This window comes from Balaenoptera borealis (assembly GCF_965194805.1).
Source record: "Balaenoptera borealis genome assembly, chromosome: 13".
Lineage (NCBI taxonomy): Eukaryota > Metazoa > Chordata > Mammalia > Artiodactyla > Balaenopteridae > Balaenoptera > Balaenoptera borealis.
This window is the reverse complement of record NC_138870.1, coordinates 42,899,083-42,924,750: the sequence shown is the minus strand read 5'-3', so window position 1 is coordinate 42,924,750 and position 25,668 is coordinate 42,899,083. Positions and strand designations below refer to the sequence as shown.

Sequence of the window (25,668 nt, the reverse complement as noted above, 5' to 3'; positions counted from 1 at the left end):
TTTTTAAAACAAAAAAAGAATATAACTAGCCAATTCAAAAGTGGGCAGAGAACTTGAATAGGCATTTCTCTAAAGAATATATATAAATGGCCAATAAGCAGGCGAAGAGACACTCAACATCACTAATCATGGAAGAAATGCAATTAAAACCAAAGAGATATCACATCACATTCATTAAAATAGCTACTATCAAGAAACAGAAAACAGCCAAATGTTGGAGAGGATGTGGAGAAACTGGAACCCTTGTGCACTGTTGGTGGGAATATAAAATGGTATAGCCATTGTGGAAAACAGTATGGAGGTCCCTCGAAAAATTAAAAATAGAATTACCATATGACCCAGCAATTCCACTTCTGGGTATATATGCAAAAGTATTGAAAGCAGAATCTTGAAGAGAAATTTGTATACCGATGTTCATAGCGGCCTTATTCACAAAAGCTAAAATGTGGAAGCAAACCCAAGTGTCCATCAACAGATGAATGGATAAACAAATTGTTGTATATACATATAATGGATTATTCAGCCTTAGAAAGGAGGGAAATTCTGCAATATGCTACATGGATGAACCTTGAAGACACCATATTAAAGTGAAATAAGCAAGTCACAAGGAGACAAATACTATATGATTCCATTTATATGAGGTAAATGGTCAAAAATCAAAGAAAGTATGGGCTGAAGGAGGGGAAAGTGGAGAGTTACTGTTTAATAGGCACAGAGTTTCAGTTTTACAAGAAGAAAAGAGTTATGAGAATGGATGGTGGTGATGGCTACACAACAATGTGAATGTGTTTAATATTACGGCACTGATAAATGAAATTAAAATTTAAAATGGTTAAGATGGTAAATTTTATGTATGTGTATTTTAACACAATAAAAAAACACATAGCTAACGAAATGTATAATGTGAGAAACTTTGTAAGACAAATAACAGTGATTTCAAAAACATACTTCCAAAAGTAAAACTAAAGAGGTAGAGGACAAAATCATAAATTGTATTTTATTTTATATTTTTATTATTATTATTTTGCCACTCCCCGCGGCTTGTGGGATCTTAGTTCCCTGACCAGGGATCGAACCTGGGGCCCCAGCAGTGAGAATGCCAAGTCTGAACCACCGGACCACCAGGCAATTCCCAAATCATAAATTTTAAAAAAGAAAAAAGAGAAAGAAAAAATGTGAATCGGGAAAATGTGAACAGTGCCTGATGTTTAAGAAATTATTGTTTATTTTTCAAAAAGTGTGATAGTAGTGTGGCTATTTTTTTTTAATCCCTTTCTTTTAGAGATACCAATATTAGTTTATTTACATACAGATGAAATTAAGTTTCAAATTTGCTTCAAAATACCTGGGACATCGGGAAGTAGGTGGGATTAAGATGAAACAAGAATAGCCATGCTCTACGAATTAATCTATTAAAACCAAATAAATATGCTATGGATAAAAGGGAAATAATGTTCTTAAAGACTGAATAAAAGAGGAAATGTCAGCAGAGAAGGAATATATTGTTTAAAATGGAAATGCTAGAACACAACTTGAAGATGAATTCAAGTCCACAGAAAGTATCCAATCTGAAGAAGAAAGAGATGGAAGAAAAACAGAATCGCAGTGAATCAAGCAGACCTACATATGTGTAACTGAAGTCTCAAAAGGAGAGGAGAAAGTGAGGCAGAAATTTTTTTGAAAAACTAGAGGTTGAAATTCCTCCAATTTGGTGAAAAACATCAATTTACAAACAATAAGTTCAGAACACCCCAAGCAGGATAAATAGAAAACCATAGCTAGACACACTAGGTCAACCTACTGAAAACCAAAGAGAAAACAAAACAAAAAATATCTTGGCGGCAGGCAGAGAAAAACAACACATATTATAAGAATGCCTCACTAGAAAGAACAGAAGCCAGAAAACAATGCAATCTTAAAAGAATGAAAAAAGTTAAAACTATCAACCCAGAATTCTATATCCATGTACATGTATCAATGTACAGAATTCTGTACCCATCAAAAATGAGTGTGAAATACAAGACAGCTTTAGATGAGGAAAAATTAAGAAAATTCATCCCTGGTGGGCGCTGTTAAGTAACATCAAAGGAAGTTCTTTAGCCTGAAAGGAACTAATACCAGGTAGAATTGATCTACGGAGGAAGAGCAATAAAAAATGCGTTCTTGCTTATTTACAAGAGAAACAAGATAAAATGTGAAGCAACTTATTAGCACACACAATAAATGTTCCATTGGACTCCTTCACAAGCATATCTCTAGGCCAAAGTCTGCAAGGACCCTTGACCTTGGATGTCCACTGCACAAGAGTGAGAGCTCTCCCAAATTATCATGGGTGATTTTTATTAATTTTTGAATCATGAACACTATAATTTTCCAATTAATCGGGCACAAAGATATTATAATAAAATATAGCACTGTGGTATCATAATAGCTTTTATAACTATTTTAAATTTTTGTGAAAAACGTAAATAACTATGATTCAGAGGAAAACACTAATGCAAAAGCATCCTTACATAAAATAGATAAAATCTAAGAAAAATGATAGGTCTAAATTGGAGTTTAAGCATTTAAAGCCATTTTATTAAAAAAAATTGTCAGAAGCTAATTTCACATCAGATTTTAAACTACTTTAAAATAAATAACTCTCCATTAAAAAAAAAATCTTTCTTAGGTTAAGAACAGAATTACTAATATTTATATTTTGTATTTGTATATGCTATACTCTAAAGCAGAAATCAATATGTATTAAATTAATTTACTTCATCAAAGAGCAAATAGTAAAGAAATCATGTTAATATGCTGCAAGGAGTGTTTACATTCAATACAATATGCTTTATGGATTCAGGAAAGAGATTCTGTATTAGGTAGGGTAGAATACATTACTGTAATGAATATACAAATGATTTAAAAGGCCCAAACACAAAAAAATTACATTTCCCTTGTTAATACATTTAACAAAATACGTTTAAGACACGTACACTGAAAACTACAAAGCAATGAGAGAAACGAAAAACCTAGATAAATGGAGATACCATGTTAGAGGACTCGATATTAGTAAGGTGCCAATCCTCTCAAATTAATCTATAGAGTCAATGTAATTCCAATCAAAATACCAGCAAGTATTTTTGTAAAACCAACACATTGATTTGAAAATTTATATGAAAATGTTAATGACTTGGAATACCGAAAATAATTTTGGAAAATCAAAACAACTTTGAGAACTTACATATTATCTGATTTTATAACTTATTATAAAGCTACAGTAATCAAAACAGCAGGGAACTGACTTAAGGATAAACACAGATCAACAGAAAAGAACAGAGTCTAGAAATAGACCAAAGCATATATATGCTTTAATAGTCAACAAAGGAATAGTCTTCAACAAATGGTGCTGGAACAAGTATTGTACTTCTTTTAAAAAAAGAATCTTGACTTTTCCTTCCAAAAAACACAAAGTAACTTGATACAGATCATAAGACGTAAATATAAGTACTAAAACTATAATACTTCTAGAAGAAATCATGAAAGAAAATACTCATGACATTAGGAGGGGTTGATTTTAGATAAGACAAAAATAATGAACCCTAAAAGAAAAAGGAGATGAAATAGACTTCATCAAAGTTAAAAGTCTACTCTTTAATATACACTGTTAAGAAAGCAAAAGGCAATTCACAAACTAGCGCAAATATATTTGTAATACACATCTGACAAAAAACTTGCAACCAGAATACATAAAGAACGCTTACAAATCAATAATCAGACTAACAACCAAATTTTTAAAGACAGAAAAAAGATTTAAAAAGACAGTTAACTAAAAAAGATGTATGGAAAGAACGAAGATGTCTAAGAACAAGTGACTAGATAATCAAATCGCAGTACAGGCATACCGTATTTTATTGCGTTTTGCTTTACTGTATTTCCCAAATATTGCAGTTTTTTAAAAAATTTTTATGTATTTATTTATTATTATTATAAATTTTTTTTTGGCTGCATCAAGTCTTTGTTCCTGTGTGCAGGCTTTCTCTAGTTGCAGCGAGCAGGAGCTACTCTTCATTGCAGTGCGCGGGCTTGTCATTGTGGTGGCTTCTCTTGTTGCAGGGCATAGGCTCTAGGCATGCAGACTTCAGTAGCTGCGGCACGCAGGCTCAGAAGTTATGGCTCACGGGCTCTAGAGCACAGGCTCAGCAGTTGTGGCACATGGGCTTAGTTACTCCACGGCATGTGGGATCTTCCCAGACCAGGGCTCGAACCCATGTCCCCTGCACTGGCAGGTGGATTCTTAACCACTGTGCCACCAGGAAAGTCCCCACACGGTATTTTATTAGTTCCAAGTGTACAAAATACTGTCCAATATTTTTATATCAACAGCGTTTAATAACTTTGTGTCTCTGTATGACATTTTGGTAATTCTCGCAATATTTCTCACTTTGTCAAAATTATTATCTTTGTTATGGTGATCTGTGATCTTTGATGTTACTAATGTAATTGTTTTGGGACACCACAAACCATGCCCATATAAGGCAATGAACTTAATCAATAGATGTGTGTTTCTGACTCCTCCACCAATGGGCAGTTCTCCCGTTCTCTATCTCTCCTTGGGCCACCCTATTCCCTCAGACACAACAATATTGAAACCGGGCCAATTTGGCCCTAAAATGGCCTCTAAGTATTCAAGTGAAAGAAAGAGTCACATATCTCTCACTTTAAATCAAAAACTAGAAATGATTAAGCTTAGTGAAGAAGGCATGTCAAAAGTCAAGACAGGCTGAAAGCTAGGCCTCTTGTGCCAAACAGTTAAGCCAAGTTGTGCATGCAAAGAAAAAGTTCTTGAAAGAAATGAGGACTACTGCAATGAACACACGAATGATAAGAAAGCCAAACAGCCTTATTGCTGATGTGGGAAAGTTTTAGTGATCTGGATAGACGATCAAACCAGTCACAACATTCCCTTAAGCATAAGCCTAATCCAGAGCAAGACTCTCACTCTCTTCAATTCTATGAACGCTGAGAGAGGTGAGGAAGCTGCAGAAGAAAAGCCTGAAGCTAGCAGAGGTTGGTTCATGAGGTTTAAGGAAAGAAGACATCTCCACAACATCAAAGTACAAGATGAAGCAGCAAGTGCTGATGTAGAAGCTGCAACAAATTATTCAGCAGATCTAGCTAAAATAAGTAATGAAGATTTTCAACATAGACAAAACAGTTTTATATTGGAAGAAGATGCCATCTAGGACTTTTATAGCTAGAGAGGATAAGCCAATGCCTAGCCTCAAGGCTTCAAAGCTTCAAAGGACAGGCTGACTCTCTTGTTATGGGCTAATGCAGCTGGTGACTTTAAGTTGAAACCAATGCCCATTAGCCATTCCAAAAATCCTTTGGCCCTTCAGAATTATGCTAAATCTACTCTACCTGTGTTCTGTGAATGAAACAACAAAGCTCAGATGATAGCACAACTGCTGACAACATGGTTTACTAAATATTTTAGGCCTACTATTGAGAACTACTGCTCAGAAAAAAAGATTCCTTTCAAAATATTACTGCTCACTGACAATGCACCTGGTCACCCAAGAGCGCTAATGGAGATGCACGTTAAGATTCACGTTGTTTTCACGCCTGCTAACACAGCTTCCATTCTGCAGCCCATGGATCAAGGAGTAATTTCGACTTTCAAGTCTTATTATTTAAGAAATAGATTTCTTAAGGCTATACAGTAGCTGCCATAGATAAAAGATCTGGGCAAAGTCAATCAAAAACCTTCTGGAAAGGATTCACCCATTCTAGACGCCATTAAGTTCATTCATGATTCACGGAAAGAAGACAAAATACCAACATGAATAGGAGTTTAGAAGAAGTTGATTCCAACCTTCATGGATAACTGAACAGTTCAAGACTTCAGTGTAAGAAATAACTGAAGATGCGGTGGAAACAGCAAGAGAACTAGAATTAGAAGTAGAGCCTGAAGATGGGACTGAATTGCTACCATCTCATGATGAAACTTGAACAGATGAGGAGTTGCTTCTTATAGATGAGGAAAGAAAGTGGTTTCTTGAGATAGAATCTCCTTCTGATGAAGATGCTGAGAAGACTGTTGAAATGACAACAAAGGATTTAGAATATTACATAAACTTAGTTGTTAAGGCAGTGGCAGGGCTTGAGAGGACTGACTCCAATTTTAAAAGAGGTTCTACTGTGGATAAAATGCTATCAAACAGCACTGTGTGCTACAGAGAAATGGTTTGTGAAAGGACAAAATTGATACGGCAAACTTCACTGTTGTCCTATTTTAAGAAACTGCCACGGCCACCCCCACCTTCAGCCACCACCATCCTGATCCATCAGCAGCCATCAACATCAAGGCAAGATCCCCCACCAGCAAAAAGATTATGACTGGTTGAAGACATGGATGATGATTACCACTTTTTTTTTCTTTTTTTAGCAATAAAGTATTTTTAAATTAAGGTATGTACATTTTTTGACATAATGCTATTGCACACTTAACAGATTCCAGTAGAGTGTAAATGTAACTTTTATAGGCACTGGGAAACCAAAAAGTTCGTGTGACTTGCCTTACTGCAGTGGTCTGGAACTGAACCCTCCATACCTCCAAGGTATGCCTGTATATTCCTACACTGGAATACTAATTGGCAATAAAAAAGTGTACTACCAATACATGCTACAATACGGTTTACTAAAAATAATTATGGCAAGTGAAAGAAGTCAGGTACAAAAGAGAATATACCGTGTGGTTTCATTCATATGAAACTACAGAAAAAAACAAACCTATAGCAGCAGAAAGCAGATCAATAATTGTCAACACTGGATGTTGATGAGGGGAGACTGAGAAAACCACAGTGCATAAATTTGCAAAAACTAATAAAAATGTATGCTTCAAATAAGTACATTTTATTGTATGTAAACTATACTTTAAGAATGTTGATTAAAAAAAGAAAATTTTTCTTAGAGAGGGCCTAGCAAAACTACTAGATTCAAACCCAAAGGCATAAAGAAAAATATTTATCAATCTTGTAATCTTGCTACAACAAAACGGATTTCCACACAAATACCACAAACATAATAACAATACAAACAGTTAATTTGACAAGAAGATTAAGCTCCTCTAAGAACTCATACAAATCAATAAGAAAATCTTCACAGAAAAATAGTCAAGGGGACTTCCCTGGCAGTCCATTGGTTAAGACTCCATGCTTCCACTGCAGGGGGCATAGGTTCAATCCCTGGTCAGGGAACTAAGATCCCACATGTGTAGTGTGACAAAAAAAAAAAAAAAAAAAAAAAGTTGGAAAATCAGAGAATCAACCACAGGAAATTTTAAAGAAATAAAAAATACTGTAGGGACTTCCCTGGTGGTGCAGTGGTTAAGAATCCGCCTGCCAATGCAGGGGACACGGGTTCGTGCCCTGGTCCTGGAAGACCCCACATGCTGTGGAGCAACTAAGCCCATGCACCACAGCTACTGAGCCTGTGCTCTAGAGCCCGCGAGCCACGACTACTGAAGCCTGTGCGCCTAGAGCCTGTGCTCCACAACAAGAGAAGCCACCACAATGAGAAGCCCGTGCACCGCAACCAAGAGTAGCCCCCACTCACCGCAACTGGAGAAAGCCCCCACACAGCAATGAAGACTCAACGCAGCCAAAAGTAAATAAATAAAATAAATAAATTAAAAAAAAAAAATACTGTAAGAGTGTAAATTGGTTCTACCTAATAAGTAAATGGATATACTCTTCGATACAGATAAAAGTAATCAAAATACAGCTAAGATGACTATATTATTATTATGCAAAACAGACTAAGTCAAAAAAGGTTGTTAGAGACAAAGGAGATTATATATTGATAAAAGGTTCAATCCAGCAAAAAGATAAAACAATTATAAACATACATGCATCTACCAAGAGAGCCCCAAAATATGTAAAGCAAAAACTGACAGAAATGAAAGGATAGACAGTTCTGCAATAATAGAGACTTCAATAACCCACTTTCAATAATGAATAATAACAAAACAGAAAAGCAATAAACAGGGACTTCCCTGGTGGCACAGTGGTTAAGACTCCATGCTCCCAATGCAGGGGGCCCAGATTTGATCCCTGGTCAGGGAACTAGATCCCACATGCATGCTACAACTTAGAGTTTGCATGCCACAACTAAGGAGCCCTCCTGCCACAACTAAGACCCAGCGCAACCAAATAAATAAATAAAATAAAAGCAATAAACAAATAGGGAACTTGAATAAGACTACAAACACAGACAGTACTCTAAACACCAGAGTATGTATTTTTATCAAGTGTACATGGAACATTCTCTATGAGAGACCAAAACTGGTTTTAATAAATTTTGAAAGACTGATATCTTACAAAGTATCTCCTCTGTCCACAATGGAATGAAACTAGAAATCAGTGACAGAAGGAAAACTAGAAAATTCACAAATTAAACAACACACGTTCTTAACCAATGGGTCAAAGATGAAATCACAAGAGAAATTAGAAAATAATTTGAGATGAATGAACACAAAAACACAACATATCAGAACTTACTGGATGTATCAGCCATAAAAAGGAACAAAACTGGGTCATCTGTAGAGACGTGGATGGACCCAGAGACTGCCATACAGAATGAAGTAAGTCAGAAAGAGAAAAACAAATATCGTATATTAATGCATATATATGGAATCTAGAAAAATGCTACAGATGAACCGGTTTGCAAGGCAGCAACAGAGACACAGACGCAGAGAACATACATATGGACAGCAAGGTGGGAAGGGGAGTGGGGTGAACTGGGAGATTGGAATTGACATATATAAACTAATATGTATAAAATAGATAACTAATGAGAACCTGCTGTATAGCACAGGGAACTCCACTGTACAGTAGAAATGAAGACAACATTGTAAAACAACTATACCCCAATAAAAATGAACTTACTGTTTGTTATAAAAACAGTGCGAAGAGGGAAACTTATAGCTATAAGCACCTATGTTAAAAAAGAATGATCTCAAAGCAATAACCTAAGCTACCACCTAAAAACTAGAAAGAAGCAAACTAAAACCAAAGATAGCAGGAGGAAATAATAAAGATTAGAATGGAGATAAAAAGAACAGAGAAATGACAGAAAAATCAATGAAACTGAAAGCTGGTTTTTTGAAAAGATCAAGAAAATGAACAAACCTTTAGCTAGATTGACTAAGAAAGGTAAAAGATTCCAATTCCTAAATCAGAAATGAAAACTAAAATCAGACCCAAATACTGATTTTACAGAAATAAAAAGAATACAAGAGAACAGTGTAAACAAAGGCAGATCAACATGTGGATAACCTAGACGAAACAGACAGATTCCTGGAAACACACAAACTACAAAAACTGACCCGAGAAGGTGGAAATTTGAATAAACCTTTAAGAAGGAGGTTGAATCAGTGATTTTAAAATTCAAAGAGGGCATATGATCCAGCAATCCCACTCCTGGACATATATCCAGACAAAACTATAATCTGAAAAGATACGTGCACCCCTATGTTCATAACAGCACTATTTACAACAGCCAAGACATGGAAACCACCTAAATGCCCACTGACAGATGAATGCATAAAGAAGATGTGAGATACACACACACACACACGGAACATTACTCAGCCATAAAGAAAGAATGAAATAATGCCATCTGCAGCTACATGGATGGACCTAGAGATTATCATACTAAGTGAAGTCAGTCAGAAAGAGAAAGACAAATACTGTATGATATTACTTATATGTGGAATCTAAAATATGACACAATTGAACTTATCTATGAAGCAGAAACAGACTCATATATGTAGAGAGCAGACTTGTGGTTGCCAAGGGGGAGGAGGGGTGAGGGAGGGCTGGATTGGGAGTTTGGGACTAGCAGATGGAAACTATTATATACAGAATGGATAGACAACAAGATTCTATTGTACAGCACAGGGAACTATATTCAATATCCTGTAATAAACCATAATAGAAAAGAAAAGAAAAATTTTACCAATCCTTCTCAATTAACACCAATCCTTCTCAAACTCTTCCAGAAAAATTGAAGAAGAGGGAACACTTCCTAACTCATTCTATGAGGCCAGTATTACTCTGGTAAAACAGACAAAGACACTACAAGGGTGGGGGGGAACCTATAGGCCAATATCCCTTATGAATATGGATTTTAAAAATCCACAAAAAAATACTAGCAAATTCAACTTGTTAGGAGTTAAAAGAGTATACATCTTGACCAAGTGGGATTTATTCCAGAAATGGGGGCGGTGGGGTGGGGAGGGAGGATGGGAGGTGGGGTGGTTCAACATAAGAAAATCAATGTAATATGGCACATTAACAGAACAAAGGAAAAACACACACGATCATCTCAATTGATACAGAAAAAGCATTTCACAGAATTCCACACTTTCAAGGTAAGAATACTCAAACTGGGAACGGAAGGGAACCTCATCAACATGACAAGGGCCATATGTGAAAAGCACATAGTTGATATCACACTCAGTGGTAAAAGACTGATGGTTTTTCCCCTAAGATCAAGAACAAGACAAGGATGCCCACTTTTGCCATTTCACTCAACATAGTACTGGAAGTTCTAGCCAGAGCATTGGCAAGAAAAAGTAATAAAAGACATCCAAACTAGAAAGGAGAAGTAAAATTATCTGTTTGTAAATGACATGATCTTACATGTAGAAAAGTCTTAAAGAATCAGACCCCCCACCCCCACCCCCCAAAAAAGTTAGATCTAATCAACTAGTACAGCAAAGATGCAGGATATAAAATCAACCCTCAAAAATCGTTGTATTTCTATACACTAGGAAGGAACAATCAGAAAAGGAAATTAAGAAAATTCCATTGACAACAGTATCAAAAAGAACAAAATACTTAGGAATCCATCACCTATACAATGAAAACTACAACAAATTGCTGAAAGAAATGAAAAACCTAAATAAATAGAATGAAATCCCATGTTCATGGATTGGAGGACTCAATATTGTTAAGATGACAATAATATTCAAATGATATACAGACTCAGTGTACTATCAAAGTCCCAATGGCATTTGCTTGGAGAAACAGAAAACTCCAACCTAAAATTCATATGAAATTTCAAGTGGTCCTGAATACCTTCAACAGTATTAAAAAAGAACAGTAAAATTGAACAGCTCATACTTCTCATTTTCAAATCTTACTACAAAGCTACAGTAATTGAAATAGTGTGGTACTGGCATAAAGACAGACATACAGACCAATTAAATGGAAATAGAGAGCCCAGAAATAAACTCAGCTCCTCCCATGGACACACCAAATTTACAAGTACTTACAGAGCAAGTGTGTATGACAACAACCTGAAGACTAGCAGAAAAGATTTTCCACAACTAAAGACATGAAGAAGGAAGCATGAGATGGGTAGAAGGGGTGGAAATGAGACATAGTCAGGACCCAAACCCCGTGGTTGGTGACCCACAAACAGGAAGAATATCACAATTGTAGAGTTCCTCCCCCAAGGAGCAAGGGGTCCAAATGCCACATCGGGCTCCCCAGCCTGAGGGTCCTAAAACAAGAAGACGAGGCCCCAGAAGGTCTGGCTTTGGAAGTCAGTGGAGCTTGCATACTGGATACTGAGAAGACTGTAGGAAACAGAGAATCTGCTCCTAAAGGGTGGGTGCAAAAATCTCACCCACCCAGGACCAGACAGACGGCTACACAGGGGAATTCTACAAAACATTTAACGATGCATTAACACCTATTCTTCTTAAACTATTCCAAAAAATTGAAGGAGGAATGCTTCTGAGCTTATTCTGAGGCCAGCATCACCTAGATACCAAAACTAGACACAAAAAAGAAAACTACAGGCCAATATCACTGATGAACATGGATGCTAACATCCTCAACAAAATATTAGCAAACAGGGCTTCCCTGGTGGCGCAGTGGTTGAGAATCTGCCTGCCAATGCAGGGGACACGGGTTCGAGCCCTGGTCTGGGAAGATCCCACATGCCGCGGAGCAACTAGGCCCGTGAGCCACAACTACTGAGCCTGCGCGTCTGGAGCCTGTGCTCTGCAACAAGAGAGGCCGCGATAATGAGAGGCCCGCGCACCGTGATGAAGAGTGGCCCCCGCATGCCGCAACTAGAGAAAGCCCTCACACAGAGACGAAGACCCAACACAGCCAAAAATAAATAAATAAATAAAAAATAAAAATAAAGGAATTCCTTAAAAAAAAAAAAAAAATTAGTAAACAGGATTCAACAATACATTAAACAGATCACACATCATGACCAAGTAGGATTTATCTCAGGGATCAAGGATGGTTTAATATCTGCAAATAAATCAATATGATATATCACTTTAACAAACTGAACATAAAAATCATATGATCATCTCAACAGATGTAGAAAAAGCTTTTGAAAATTAAACATTTAATATTTATGATAAAAACTCTCAATAAGTGGGTATATAAGGAACATACCTCAACATAATAAAGGCTGTATATGACAAACCCACAGCCAACATCATACTCAATGGTGAAAAGCTGAAGCATTTCCAGTAAGTTAAGGAACATGACAAGGATGCCCACTCTCACCATTTTTATTCAATATAGTACTGGAAGTCCTAGCCATAGCAATAACGAGGAAGAGAAATAAAAGGAATTCAAATTGGAAAGGAAGAAGTAAAACTGTCACTGTTTGTAAATGACATGATACTATATATAGAAAAGCCTAAGGATGCTATCAAAAATCTATTAGAATAAATGAATTCAGTACAGTTGTAGGATACAAAACTAATACACAGAAATCTGTTGCACTTCTATACACTAATAATGAACTATCAGAAAGAGATTTTAAGAAAACAATCCCATTTACAACTGCATCAAAAAATAAAATATCTAACCAAAGAGGTAAATGACTTATACTCTGAAAACTACAAGGCACTGATGAAAGAAACCGAAGATGACACAAACAAACGAAAAGGCACACCATGCTCATGGACTGAAGAATTAATATTGTTAAAATGACCAAACTAAGCAAGGCAATCTACAGATTCAAAGCAATCTCTATCAAAATATCAAAGGCATTTTTCACAGAACTAGAACAGTAATTCTAAACTCTGTATGGATACCAAAAGACCTCAAATACCAGAGCAATCTTGAGGAAGAAAAACAGAGCTGGAGGTATTCTGCTCCCAGATTTCAAACTATATTACAAAGCTTCAATAATCAAATAGTATGGTGCTAGCACAAAAACAGACACACAGATCAATGAAACCAAAGAGAGAGCCCAGAAATAAATCCACACACATTTGGTCTATTAATCTATGGCAAAGGAGGCAAGAATAAACAATGGGGAAAAGACAGCCTCTTAAAGAGAGCTGGGAAAACTGGATAGCTACATGCAAATGAATCAAATTGGACTACGTTCTCACACCATATACAAATGGGCAGAGGACCGGAATACAGACTTTTTATCCCCCCAAAGAAGACACACAGATGGTCACAGACAGAAAAGATGCTCCACATCACTAATAATCAGAGAAATGGAAATCAAAACCACAGTGAGATACCACCTCAAAACTGTCAGGTGGCTATCATCAAAAAGACAACAAATAACAAGTGTTGGCGAAGATGTGGAGAAAAGGGAACCCTTGTGCACTTGTAGGATTGTAAATTGGTGCAGCCACTATGGAAAAACAGTATGGAGCTTCCTCAAGAAATTAAAAATGGAACTCCTATAGGATCCAGCAATTTCACTTCTGGGTATTTACCCAAGGAAATCAAAACTACTAATTCCAAAAGATATATGCACCCTTATATTCACTGCAGCATTATTTACAACACCCAAGATATGGAAGCAACCTAAGTCCCCATCAATAGATGAATGGATAAAGAAGATGCGATATATATACACAGTGGAGTATTACTCAGCCATAAAAAAAGAAATCTTGCCATTTGTGACAACATGGATGGATCTAGAGGGTAATTATGCTAAGTGAGGTAAGACAGAGAAAAGCAAATACCACATGATCTCACTTACATGTGGAAACTAAAAAATAAAACAAACAAAACAAAATGAAAACAGACTCATAGATACAGAGAACATATGGGTAGTTGCCCGAGGGGAGGGGGTTGTGGGGCAGGTAAATAGGTGAACGGAATTAAGAGGTACAAGCCTCCAGTTATACAATAAATAAGCCATGGGGATGTAATATACAGCATAAAGAACATGGTCAGGGACTTCCCTGCTGGTGCAGTGGTTAAGACTCCACGCTCCCAATGCAGGAGGCCCGGGTTCGATCCCTGGTTGGGGAACTAGATCCCGCACGCGTGCCGCAACTAAGAGTCCACATGCCGCAACTAAGAAGCCTGCACGCCGCAACTACAGTCCGCATGCCACAATGAAGATCCCGCATGCCCCAACTAAGAGCCAGCACAGCCAAAATGAATGAATGAATGAATGAATGAATGGATAAATATTTTTTAAAAAGAATATGGTCAAATAATATTGTATTAACTTTGCATGGGGACAGATGGTTACTAGACTTAACACAGTGATCATTTCATAATGTATGCAAATGTCAAATCACTATGTAGTATACCTGAAATGAACATAATATTGTACATCAACTATATTTCAATTAAAAAGAAAAGGCTAATATTATAAAACCCTTAGAAGAAAACATAGGGGAAACATTTCATGATCTTGGATTTGGCAACGATTTATGAAGTATGGCAACAAAAGCACAGATAACAACAAAAAAATTAATTGGACTTCAAAAAAATTAAAAGCTTTTGTGCCTCAAAGGACACTTCAAGAGAGTAAAAAAGATAACCCACAAAATGGGAGAAAATATTTGCAGATCATATATCTGACAAGAGTTTAATATCCAGAATATATAAAGATCTGGTACAGCTCAACAACAAAACAAATAACCCAATTTAAAAAATGGTCTAAGCTGAACGCCTCTAAGTCAGAATCCCGCCCACGTGGAACGATATGGCAGCGCCGCGGGAGCCTCGGTTGGTCTCGGATAGCCGGTCCCCCGCCGTCCCCGCCGGCGGGCCGCCACCCGTGTCCCCCAGGGCGCGGCGTGGCGCGCCCCGCCGCGTGTCGGGACCGAGGTCCAGTGCGGAGAACCCTTCGTCCTGGGACACGGGGTGCGGCTGGAAAGGCGGCCGCCCCCTCGCCCGTCACGCACCGCACGTTCGTGGGGAACCTGGTGCTAAACCATTCGTAGACGACCTGCTTCTGGGTCGGGGTTACGTACGTAGCAGAGCAGCTCCCTCGCTGCGATCTATTGAAAGTCAGCCCTCGACACAAGGGTTTGTAAAAAGAAATTAAAAAAAGAAGAAAAAAAAAATTTAATAAAAAAAGAGATTAAAAAAAAAAAATGGTCTAAGGACTTGAACAGACATTTCTCCAAAAAAGACATACAAATGGCAAAGAAGCGCATGAAAAGATGCCTGATATCATGTGTCACTATGAAAATGAAACACAAAACCATAATGAGATACCACTTTCTACCCATTAGGATGAGTGCTTTATTCAAAAAGCAAAAATAACAAGTGTTGTTAAGGATGTAGAAAAATTTGAATCCTCCTCCATTGCTGGGGGAAATGTAAAAGGATACAACTGCTTTGGAAAACAGTTATGCACTCCTCAATATGTTAAACATATAATTATCATATTACTCAGTAATTCCTAGTATATACCCAAAAGAGTTGAAAGCAGGGACTCAGATAGTTGTGCAGGATTATTCACAATAATCCAAAGATGGAAGCAACCCAAGCATCCTTCAATAGATAATGAATAAACAAAATGTGGTATATACATACAATGGAATATTATTCAGCCAATAAAAAGTAATGAAGTTCTGACACATGCTCCACATAGATGAAGCTGGAAAACATTATGCTAAGTGAAATAAGCCAGATACAAAAGGACAAATATTGCATGATTCCATTTATATGTGGTATCTAAAATAGGTAAATTCAGAAAGACAGAGACTAGAAGGGAAGTTACCAGCAGCTGGGAAGAATGGAAAGTTATGGTTTCATGGGTATAGAGTTTCTGGGGATGCTGCAAAGTTCAGGAAATAAATACCGGTGATGGTTGTACAGCAATGTGAATGTACTAAACGCCACTGGGTTAGTTGTACACTTAAAAATGGTAAATTGTATGTATGCATATTTTGCCACAATAAAAAAAACTTTTAAAGAAAGCATATGTTACAAATTATTTGTAAATACAGCAACAACTTAATAATTAAATCATGATACACATGAACAATATTAAATGTATACCTGAAACAATGGTGAATGAAAAGCTCTATTATGAGAAAAGAATAGGCGTGTATATACTATACATTTCCATTCACGTAAAGACAGAAAGAAAATTCCTAAATGGGTGCAGAAAAAACTGCTCTCTCTCATCACCTCTAGGGAAAATGACTGGAGGAATCTGGGACAGGGAGATTTAATTAACTTATTTACTATAAATCATTTGACTTTCTTACCACATATAGGTATTACTTTCACACTTAAAATAATGTGGAGGATGGACTGTAAGGAGGGGAAAGCTGAAGGCATAACAGCTAAAAGGCTATTCCAATTGCTCAAGCCTAAACAATGGCAGTAATGATTGAAAGAAGTTTTGAAGGCAGATTTCATGGGATGTGAGAACAAATTAGACATGTAAACCGTGAGCAAGTGTCATCAACGACAAGTTCCAGGTTCCCAAATGGCTGAGTATTAATGCAGTGATGCAGTTAATTGAAATGAAAGTACTGAGAATGTTTTCCACCTTTGTTACTAAAAAATTATTCCTGCTCCTAAGAGCAGGATTGAGATCTATGATTATCTTACATGTTGTCAATCAGCATCTAACTTTAACTTCATGGTGTCTGAAGTTATACTTCTAGAAGAAACTGCTGTTTAGAAAGTATTTTGACATTCTATCAACTAATTTCCTGAAATAGCATTTCATATGAGCCAGAAATTTCTTTAATATCATTATGGGTTTTATAAAATGTTATTCATCTTTGTTTGTTAATAGACAGACAACAAAAACCTTCTTGTCTCATGATGGACTACTTACAAATGTTTCTTACCATGATTGGCTTGCCCTGAAATGTCTTAACTTCTTCTCTTAAGTATTTAAAAGCCTGTTAACAAAGCAGCAAGGAACTTTCATTAGCATTCAAACATTTCATTAAGGCCATCATTATTCTATCAAGAGAGTTTTGGTAATTGCAACTATCTCTAAACTAAACAATAAAATATTCTGAAGGTGATCCCATTATGCAGGTGACAGGGAATGAAAAAGTAAAAATTTAAGACCTCAGCTACAGTTCACATTTATTGTATATTAAACTACTATGGATTACTACTGACACACACTCACAAAATTCAAAACAGACCCAAAATATCACTACATATCAATTTTAAAATGGGTTCAGAGGGCCTTCTAAGATGAAGAATTAAAAAAAAAAACAGTAAGTGGTTTTAAAATGCTATTATATAAATTTCTGTTTCAAAGGAATATTACTTTTCTTATCTTTAAATAGGCCACGATAACAATTAAGAGTAAAATCATTATGTCAAAATACCAAGAATCAGAACGGAAGTTATATATATTGCGGGCCTACTATGTAATAGAAATACTAACTACTGAATACATGGTCTCTGATCCCCATGTTAATTTAAAAATTGTGTGTTAATTTTTTTTACTGATAGGAAACAAACTGTTCTTAAATTGAAACAAAAAAAGCTTTAAGAAGATCATCAAAAAGGAAACCAATAGGCAAAACCAAAAAGGTGAACAAGGTTCTCCAAAGTCTTTACAAACATTACTGTAAGCACACATTTTTCTCAATTAAAATATACACTTCTTCTTTTATCACCAGGACTTCAAATCAGAAGAAAAGTTTTCTTCTCACCTGCTGTGCATCTGTGTCTGACTGGAAAGTGATATACCAGTTGCTATTGTGTGCAAATTCACAGCTTATCACCTTGGGGCAGTTTTCATTTTTAAACAAAGCTTTTACTTCCTAAAAAAGAAAATCTTCAGTTAACTCTAAAAATATATCAAAAATGGGCATTTTTTTCCTCTTCATGTCTTTTGGTCCTTTCTATTTCTTTACTTAGTAACTGTTTATGCCTTCTGCCCATTTTTCTGTTGAGTAGAATTATACTCTGAAACAAGAACATGCATAGTTATAGTGTAAATTTTGTGCATGATTTAGGGATGGAAGCTTATTTTATAATCAGCAAAACTGAAGTATTATTTCAATCCTAGTGGCAAGCTAAATTCTGCTTAGAGTAAAATCTTTCCAGTCCTGTCATTGTCCAAAAAAAAAGGTGTGGGTGGGGGGACTGTCCTACATTAACATTTTCTAGGTGCTAAGTATTTATACGTATTTTCATTTAATCCAAATGCTCTGTCTACAATAGTCACAGACATGAACTGTGCACATATATCTTGTTTTACATAACTGATTTAATTAAAAACTAAAACTCAAAAAAATATATGGATTTAGAAAAAGATGATTATCAAAACTCAGAGGGACTTCCCTGGTGGCGCAGTGGTTAAGAATCTGCTTGCCAATGCAGGGGACACGGGTTCAAGCCCTGCTCCGGGAAGATCCCACATGCTGCAGAGCAACTAAGCCCGTGTGCCACAACTACTGAAGCCTGCACGCCTAGAGCCTGTGCTCCACAACATGAGAAGCCACCACAATGAGAAGCACGTGCACCACAACGAAAAGTAGCCCCCGCTCGCCACAACTAGAGAAAGCCCGCGCGCAGCAACGAAGACCCAATGCAGCCAAAAAAATAAACAAAAATAAATAAATCTATTAAAAATTACTGAAAAATAAAATAAAATAAACAGTTAAGAATATTTAGCTTTAACAATACTAATGATTTACCTCTACTGGTGTTGTTTCAGGAATCTCTCTAAGAATTACAATACAACGCTTATGACTTGGTCTCACTTTCTCGCCCTTCTCATCAACTTGCACCATGGGAGAAGCTGAAATTTTAAAGAAGTTTCATTCAAAAGTGTAAAAATAGTGATATTAATAATTCCATTAAAAAACTATTCATTTCAATTTCCAACTGAATAAATTAGCAGGGCTAACATCTTAAAGAAATTAAGTTGTAGAATCAAAGATTACAGTTACAATAAAATATCTTGAGATTGATATGCAAAGAACATTGTCCAATGTTATGCATTGCACAAATACTCAGAGTACTTATTTTGTGACGTGGCACAGTGTTGGAGTTGAAAAGAAGCCTTTAAGGAGTATACAATATTTATATCTCATAGGGCGCTTCCCTGTATACAATTACCAAATTCTTTATTTCAAGTAAAATCAATGTACTGCATTAGCCAAACACTACTCTGGGGAATGTAATGAGCTTTGATATGTGAAAAAATTCTTCTTAAAATTAAAGTCTGAGAAACACTTAAAACCAAGAATTATATATAAATGATTACAATCTTTCTTTCAGATGCTGGTTTTGAGTTAATATAGAATGAAGGTAGTACCACAAGCCAAAACTTTTATTTCTGGTCCTTTCAAAGGATAATATGTCATATCTTCCTGTGCAGGTAAGTAGAGAGAATAAAAGTAGTTGTTAAGGAAGAAGGCCTGTGTATAAGTGCTAGGTTTCAGCCCTTGGAGGTAGGAGATTCTGTCTCTTGGCAAATTCTTTAAATGTTGACAAGACTGGGTCATTTTAAGACCTGGTCAAACCAGATCAAGACTGGTTTGATCTGTACAAACTGATCAGAGATTTCATAAATGTTTTTATACCTCTGACAATGGAAATCCCTACTCCCATGTAAGTCTATTACTGGACTTGCTTTATTTAACTTCCAAACATTTCAACAAATTTCAAAAAAAAAGTGAAGATCCACCTTTACTCAAGTAGTTAACAAAACCTGTATAAGAGAGGTTACCAAGAAATGCTGATATAAGACACAAACACCACTAAAAATTCTTAAACCTCAATCTAAAATATAAATTCTTTACCAAACTTTAAAGCAGTGTTTGTCAAACTGCATTTAGTATTAATCTACTATTAACATTTCAGTTGTGTGCATGTAGTGTGTGTGTGTATTGGGTTGTGATATAAAGTTTACTTATTACTTTTGTTCAAAAGTTTGAAACAGATTGCTTTACAGGGTGTGATAATGACACATATAGCTTTCTAATAGCCCAGAAAACAGAGGTTTAATTGCTTATACTTGAGTAAATGGGTATCAAGATGAACAACCAAGGTACAGAACTGATATACAAGCTATATATGTACCTGTCAGTAAAAATAGATAAATTATTAGCACAGAATAGCAAAAAATATGGAGTTAAAAACAATTTCCTGCATGATCAGAAGTCAAAAGAATATTTAATCTTTGATTTTAAAAGTAAGCTAAAAGGTATGATTTACATACATCTCAACACTTCAAGAATTAGGTCAGGGTCTGTGGTCAGTTTTTTTATTTCTTCCATGTTGGCAACTGTCCAAATTGGGATGAACTGATCACTGTCCATTTGAGATATCAGGTAAAGATCCTTTGACAAATTTTCTCTGAAAGGAATAAGAGAAGCAACAGTCCTATAAAACAAACAAGTCTTAAAAAGCACCTAAAGAAAAGAGATGCCTTATTCACTTTTGTCACTAAACCTAGGAAAACAAAATTATGCTATCAGAAATAACACAGTGAACTATGAAAATACATAATATACAACAGATATATTCTAACAACTTCTGGAAAGTTTCTGAATCCCCAAATACATTGGGCCCAACAGTTTTGAACAAGGAATTTTATGAAATTATATTGATGTGGAAAGAGGCTTAATATTAAAGTATATTACAAAATATTACATACAGTTTTGTTCCATCTTATAAATACCTTATCACTGATGTTAGAATATGCATATGGAGAAAACTGTAATGTAAACCATGAATTGGATCATGGAGGATTTTCAGTTTCTTAATGTTTCCATTTTTTAATAGGTATGTTTGACTTTTTATTTAAATTTAAATAATAAAGTTAAAATAATAAATATAAAACATTTTAAATTAAGAGAAAAGATTAAGATACATTTTTTAAAAAAGAAGATACAGGGCTTCCCTGGTGGCGCAGTGGTTGAGAGCCTGCCTGCCGATGCAGGGGACGCGGGTTCGAGCCCTGGTCTGGGAGGATCCCGCATGCCGCGGAGCGGCTGGGCCCGTGAGCCACAACTACTGAGCCTGCGCGTCTGGAGCCTGTGCTCCGCAACAAGGGAGGCCGCGACAGTGAGAGGCCCGCGCGCCGCGATGAAGAGTGGCCCCTCTTGCCACAACTGGAGAAAGCCCTCGCACAGAAACGAAGACCCAACACAGCCAAGAATGAATAAATAAATAAATAATAATTAAAAAAAAAAAAAAAAAGATACAAATGCTCTATCTTACACATAAAATCTTGTTTAACAAATTGAAGGAGAATCAAATTCATGTCTTGTTATTTACATCAAACCTTTGAAGCAGTCTGGTTATAAATAGCTAGAAATCTTTGCTTAAAAGCCACCTTCTCAATGACCACCCTATTCTGAAACCACCCAAGTACTCCTGATTCCCCTCTTCCCTTGCTTACTCTGCTCTACTTTTTTCCATAGCACTTATCACCTAACACACTTCTAAGCTGCTTATTTATTATGTTTATTGTTTTGTCTCCCCCAGTCAGAATACAGGTTCCACGAAGGATCTTTGCCATTCAAAATGACAAAGCCTTAGTACCAGGCAAAGAGTAGGGTCAAGGCCTTTACATTCAAATTATATTAAAATAGAGCAGTAATTACTTTTTTAAGGTTACAATTATCAACAAGTGGTGGTTATTTGTCTTGGGGGAAAAAAGTATAGAGAGGATACCAGTAACAATTAAACTCACTTCAGCATAAGAAAAACAACAGGACTTCCCTGGTGGCGCAGTGGTTAAGAATCCACCTGCCAATGCAGGGATCACGGTTTGAGCCCTGATCCGGGAAGATCCCACATGCCACGGAGCAACTAAGCCCGTGTGCCACAACTACTGAGCCTGCACTCTGGAGCCCACGAACCACAACTACTGAGTCCACGTGCCACAACTACTGAAGCCTGGGTGCCTAGAGCCCGTGCTCCGCAACAAGAGAAGCCACTGCAATGAGAAGCCTGCGCGCTGCAACGAAGAGTAGCTCCCGCTCGCCGCAACTAGAGAAAGTCTGCGCCCAGCAACGAAGACCCAAAAATAAAATAAATAAATAAATTTATTTATTTAAAAAAAAAAAGAAGGAACATACTAATCAACCAGATATTCTTTAAGAACTTGAAAATAAGACAACTGTAAACATAATATTTGCACAACTAAAAGGCTGTAGCCTAAATCAACTCAGACTTTCAGCCAGTCTCTTCTTATAAAACAGTATGACACACCCTTAAAGAAACTACCTTGTCAGAAGTAAGTCAAATTAATAGATATATAACATCGAGGATCATGACTAATACCTAATATGTTCATGACTAATACCTAATATGTCTTAGTGGCAATTTTACTGAGCTACAAATGGCAACTACCCGGCTGGTTTGAACTGTACCGTAGTTCTGAGTAGGATGTGATAGATCATGATAAGCCAGAGCTCATGCTGCAACAACTAAAAAAGCTTGGATAGATTACAAAAAAATCATATTTTTGGAGATAAAGCTGTAGAAGCTACAAGGACAAAATGAAATTCCAGAAAGATAATCTTTCTTTTCCAAGGATATCTGCAGATCCTGGACCAGAAAGAAACTAGTAGAGCTTTATTTTAGGCAGTTGCACAAGACTGGTATTATGAATTGGAAACTAAAGGAGCCCCCAATACACAGCTGATTTTCCTCCATATGACATTTACTGAGTTCTAAGGAGGAAGATGGAAGGCTGGGACCCTGAAAGATGGAAGGCTGAAAAAGCAGAGTAAAATCTTTGTGGTCTTGTGGAAGTCCCAGCAGAAGAAGGAACCTTGCATCAAACCTAAGACAGGTCTCCCTGACAAGACATTTGCCAGATTTTGAAGCTGTACAGGGTAAGAGGCTAAAGAGCTCATCTCAAACCTCTGAAGAACAGAACTAAATTTCCCTTGGTGTTTCATGACTGAGGTAACAGAAAACTGCCAACTTCTAAATCAAAAGCCTAAGAAGGTCATGCCTAAGGAACAGAGATAAATCAGAGGTCGATCGAGTCTAATTAAAGTGGCTGCTCAGCCCTGACTCAGCTCAATCCCTAACTGGATTGAAGAAATCAATCTGCTTCTGCTTACCAGAAGAAAGCTCAAATCTTGTCTCGAGAGAAAAATTACGGCACTGCAGCTTTCTAGTTTCTTTTATACGTACTGCCCAGCATATGTAGTGTCCAAATTATAAGCAAAATTTATAAGACATGCAAAAAGCCAGGAAATTGTGACAATCAAGAGAAAAATAAACTCAGAAATATAAGCAGACACACAAATGATCCAGTTAGTAGGCAAAGATTTTAAAATAACTATGACAAGTATGGGAGACAAAATGAATTGCATCATAGGCACAACTGACTAGAAGGGTCTTGTTTTCATAAAACTAGGGCCTGTACTAGACTATAAAGGCAAAGAATAAAAAGGTGGAGAAGAAAAGGGAGATATTCAGGATGAAGAATCAATTAAAACTGAGTCAAGACTGTATTATATGTAAGGAAGTAAAGAAGTCTATGATAAAATCCAGGTTTCTAGCTTAAAAAATTGGTTTACTGGTCCTCCTCCGAAAAACAGAAGGCATTACATTCGCACGCATATCCAAACTTCTGTTTATTTTGGAAGGGGTAATTCTACATACTGAAGGTTTATACATCTAAGCTATAAATATACCTACATAATTCTTAATTCTTATCTGTAAATAAGATATCTTGAAATGTTTGCCTGAAGGAACTCTTTATTTAATAGAAGAAACCGGTAATATAAATTCTATACCCATCCACATATCTTATTAAAAATAACTCTATGCTCAAAGATTACAAGAGCAAACTACTAAAAACATAAAGAGAACCCTAAAAATGAATATGATTATAGGAAAAATATCCAAGAGGAATTTCATTATCTTTCTACTGGGCCTAGACCCTTTACATAACCAACTGGAGACCACATCTTTAAATCTAGTTAAGAAATATACTGAAGAATGATACCAAAATACATCACCAAAGGAAATTAAAACCATTTTTCCATTCTATTTCACAGGTATTTCACATCTACTAATCAAACAATTCAAAAAGGAGAAAGGTCAATTAAAAAATGATAGTGTACCGTGAGAAACAGAATTCTAATTGTTTCTTCAAACACTCTTTTAGTTCTTCTGTAGAAATTGCTGAGTTGCTTTCTCCTGATGGTAGAAAACAAGAGGGGAAAAGTTAATACCTAATTATCATAGGTAGTAAACTTTACATATTGTTTTCAGAGTAAGCCACAAAGTATGCACAAATTAAAATCACCAGAAAACTGTATTTTTATTCTTTTTAGAATTCAGATACACAAGGTCTACCTTTTAACCTATCTATTCTTTCTTTAGACAGATTTCATATCAGTTTTTAAATTACATATTTTATCAAGTAATTAACAAATTATCGGTAATACTAAAAGCACTTGGATACCATACTGTAAAACATTACCCTAAATACTTAAAAAAATGTGATAACTACTTATTCCTTTAATGAAAACTCAAAGAACAAAAGTAATAGTAATCTAGGGGCTTCCCTGGTGGCGCAGTGGTTAAGAATCCACCTGCCAATGCAGGGAACACGGGTTTGAGCCCTGGTCCGGGAAGATCCCACATGCTGTAGAGCAACTAAGCCCGTGCACCACAACTACTGAGCCTGCGCTTTAGAGCCCGTGAGCCACAACTACTGAGCCCACAAGCCACAACTACTGAGCCCTCAAGCCACAAATACTTAGCCCGTGAGATACAACTACTGAAGCCTGCGCGCCTAGAACCTGTGCTCCGCAACGAGAAGCCACCGCAGTGAGAAGCCCACGTGCCACAACTAGAGAAAGCCCACACACAGCAATGAAGACCCAACGCAGCCAAAAATAAATAAAAATAAATAGATTTATATACATAAAAAAAGTAACAGTAATCTAAATTTGAAGACAGGAACTACACAAAGTGCGATATATATATGGCTCCACATCTGTACTATCGGTAGTAAATCTGATGTTAGTCACACTCCTTAAACTTCTATCTCTTAACAGACTTGTTGTTGCCAAGGGGGAGGTGGGGTAGGGGAGGGATGGATTGGGAGTTTGGGGTTAGTAGATGCAAACTATTATATAAAGAATGGATAAACAAGGTCTTACTGTATAGCACAGGGAACTATATTCAATATTCTGTGATAAAACATAATGGAAAAGAATATAAAAAAGAATGTGTGTGTGTATTACTGAATCCCTTTGCTGTACAGCAGAAATTAACACATTGTAAATCAACTATACTTGAATTTTAAAAAAACCCCACTTCTATCTCTTAATACTCTTCATTGCTTAATTTTAGAGCACTATATTTTCCTGTAAGGATAAATTTTGTGCATGATTTTACCACTACTTTGTCTTACTACTCAAGATTCAAAATGATATTAGATATTTAATTAATT

At 36.4% G+C, this 25,668-nt stretch overlaps 1 protein-coding gene across 11 annotated transcripts in view; it reads right to left on the bottom strand.

Moving 5' to 3' along the window:
* The window catches only part of LARP4 (La ribonucleoprotein 4), a 67,092-nt gene that overhangs the window by 20,079 nt on the left and 21,345 nt on the right, over positions 1–25,668 (bottom strand). For 10 of the 11 annotated variants that reach the window (XM_082352399.1, XM_082352394.1, XM_082352398.1 and 7 more), the window contains 5 exons: positions 24,329–24,404; positions 20,455–20,591; positions 18,926–19,029; positions 17,936–18,046; positions 17,108–17,161 (listed from right to left, as the gene is read on the bottom strand). In XM_082352399.1, the coding sequence (XP_082208525.1) occupies positions 17,108–17,161; positions 17,936–18,046; positions 18,926–19,029; positions 20,455–20,591; positions 24,329–24,404 (482 nt within the window). The remainder of the gene's footprint in view (positions 1–17,107; positions 17,162–17,935; positions 18,047–18,925; positions 19,030–20,454; positions 20,592–24,328; positions 24,405–25,668) is intronic. The other variant, XM_082352400.1, reaches the window with a different exon arrangement.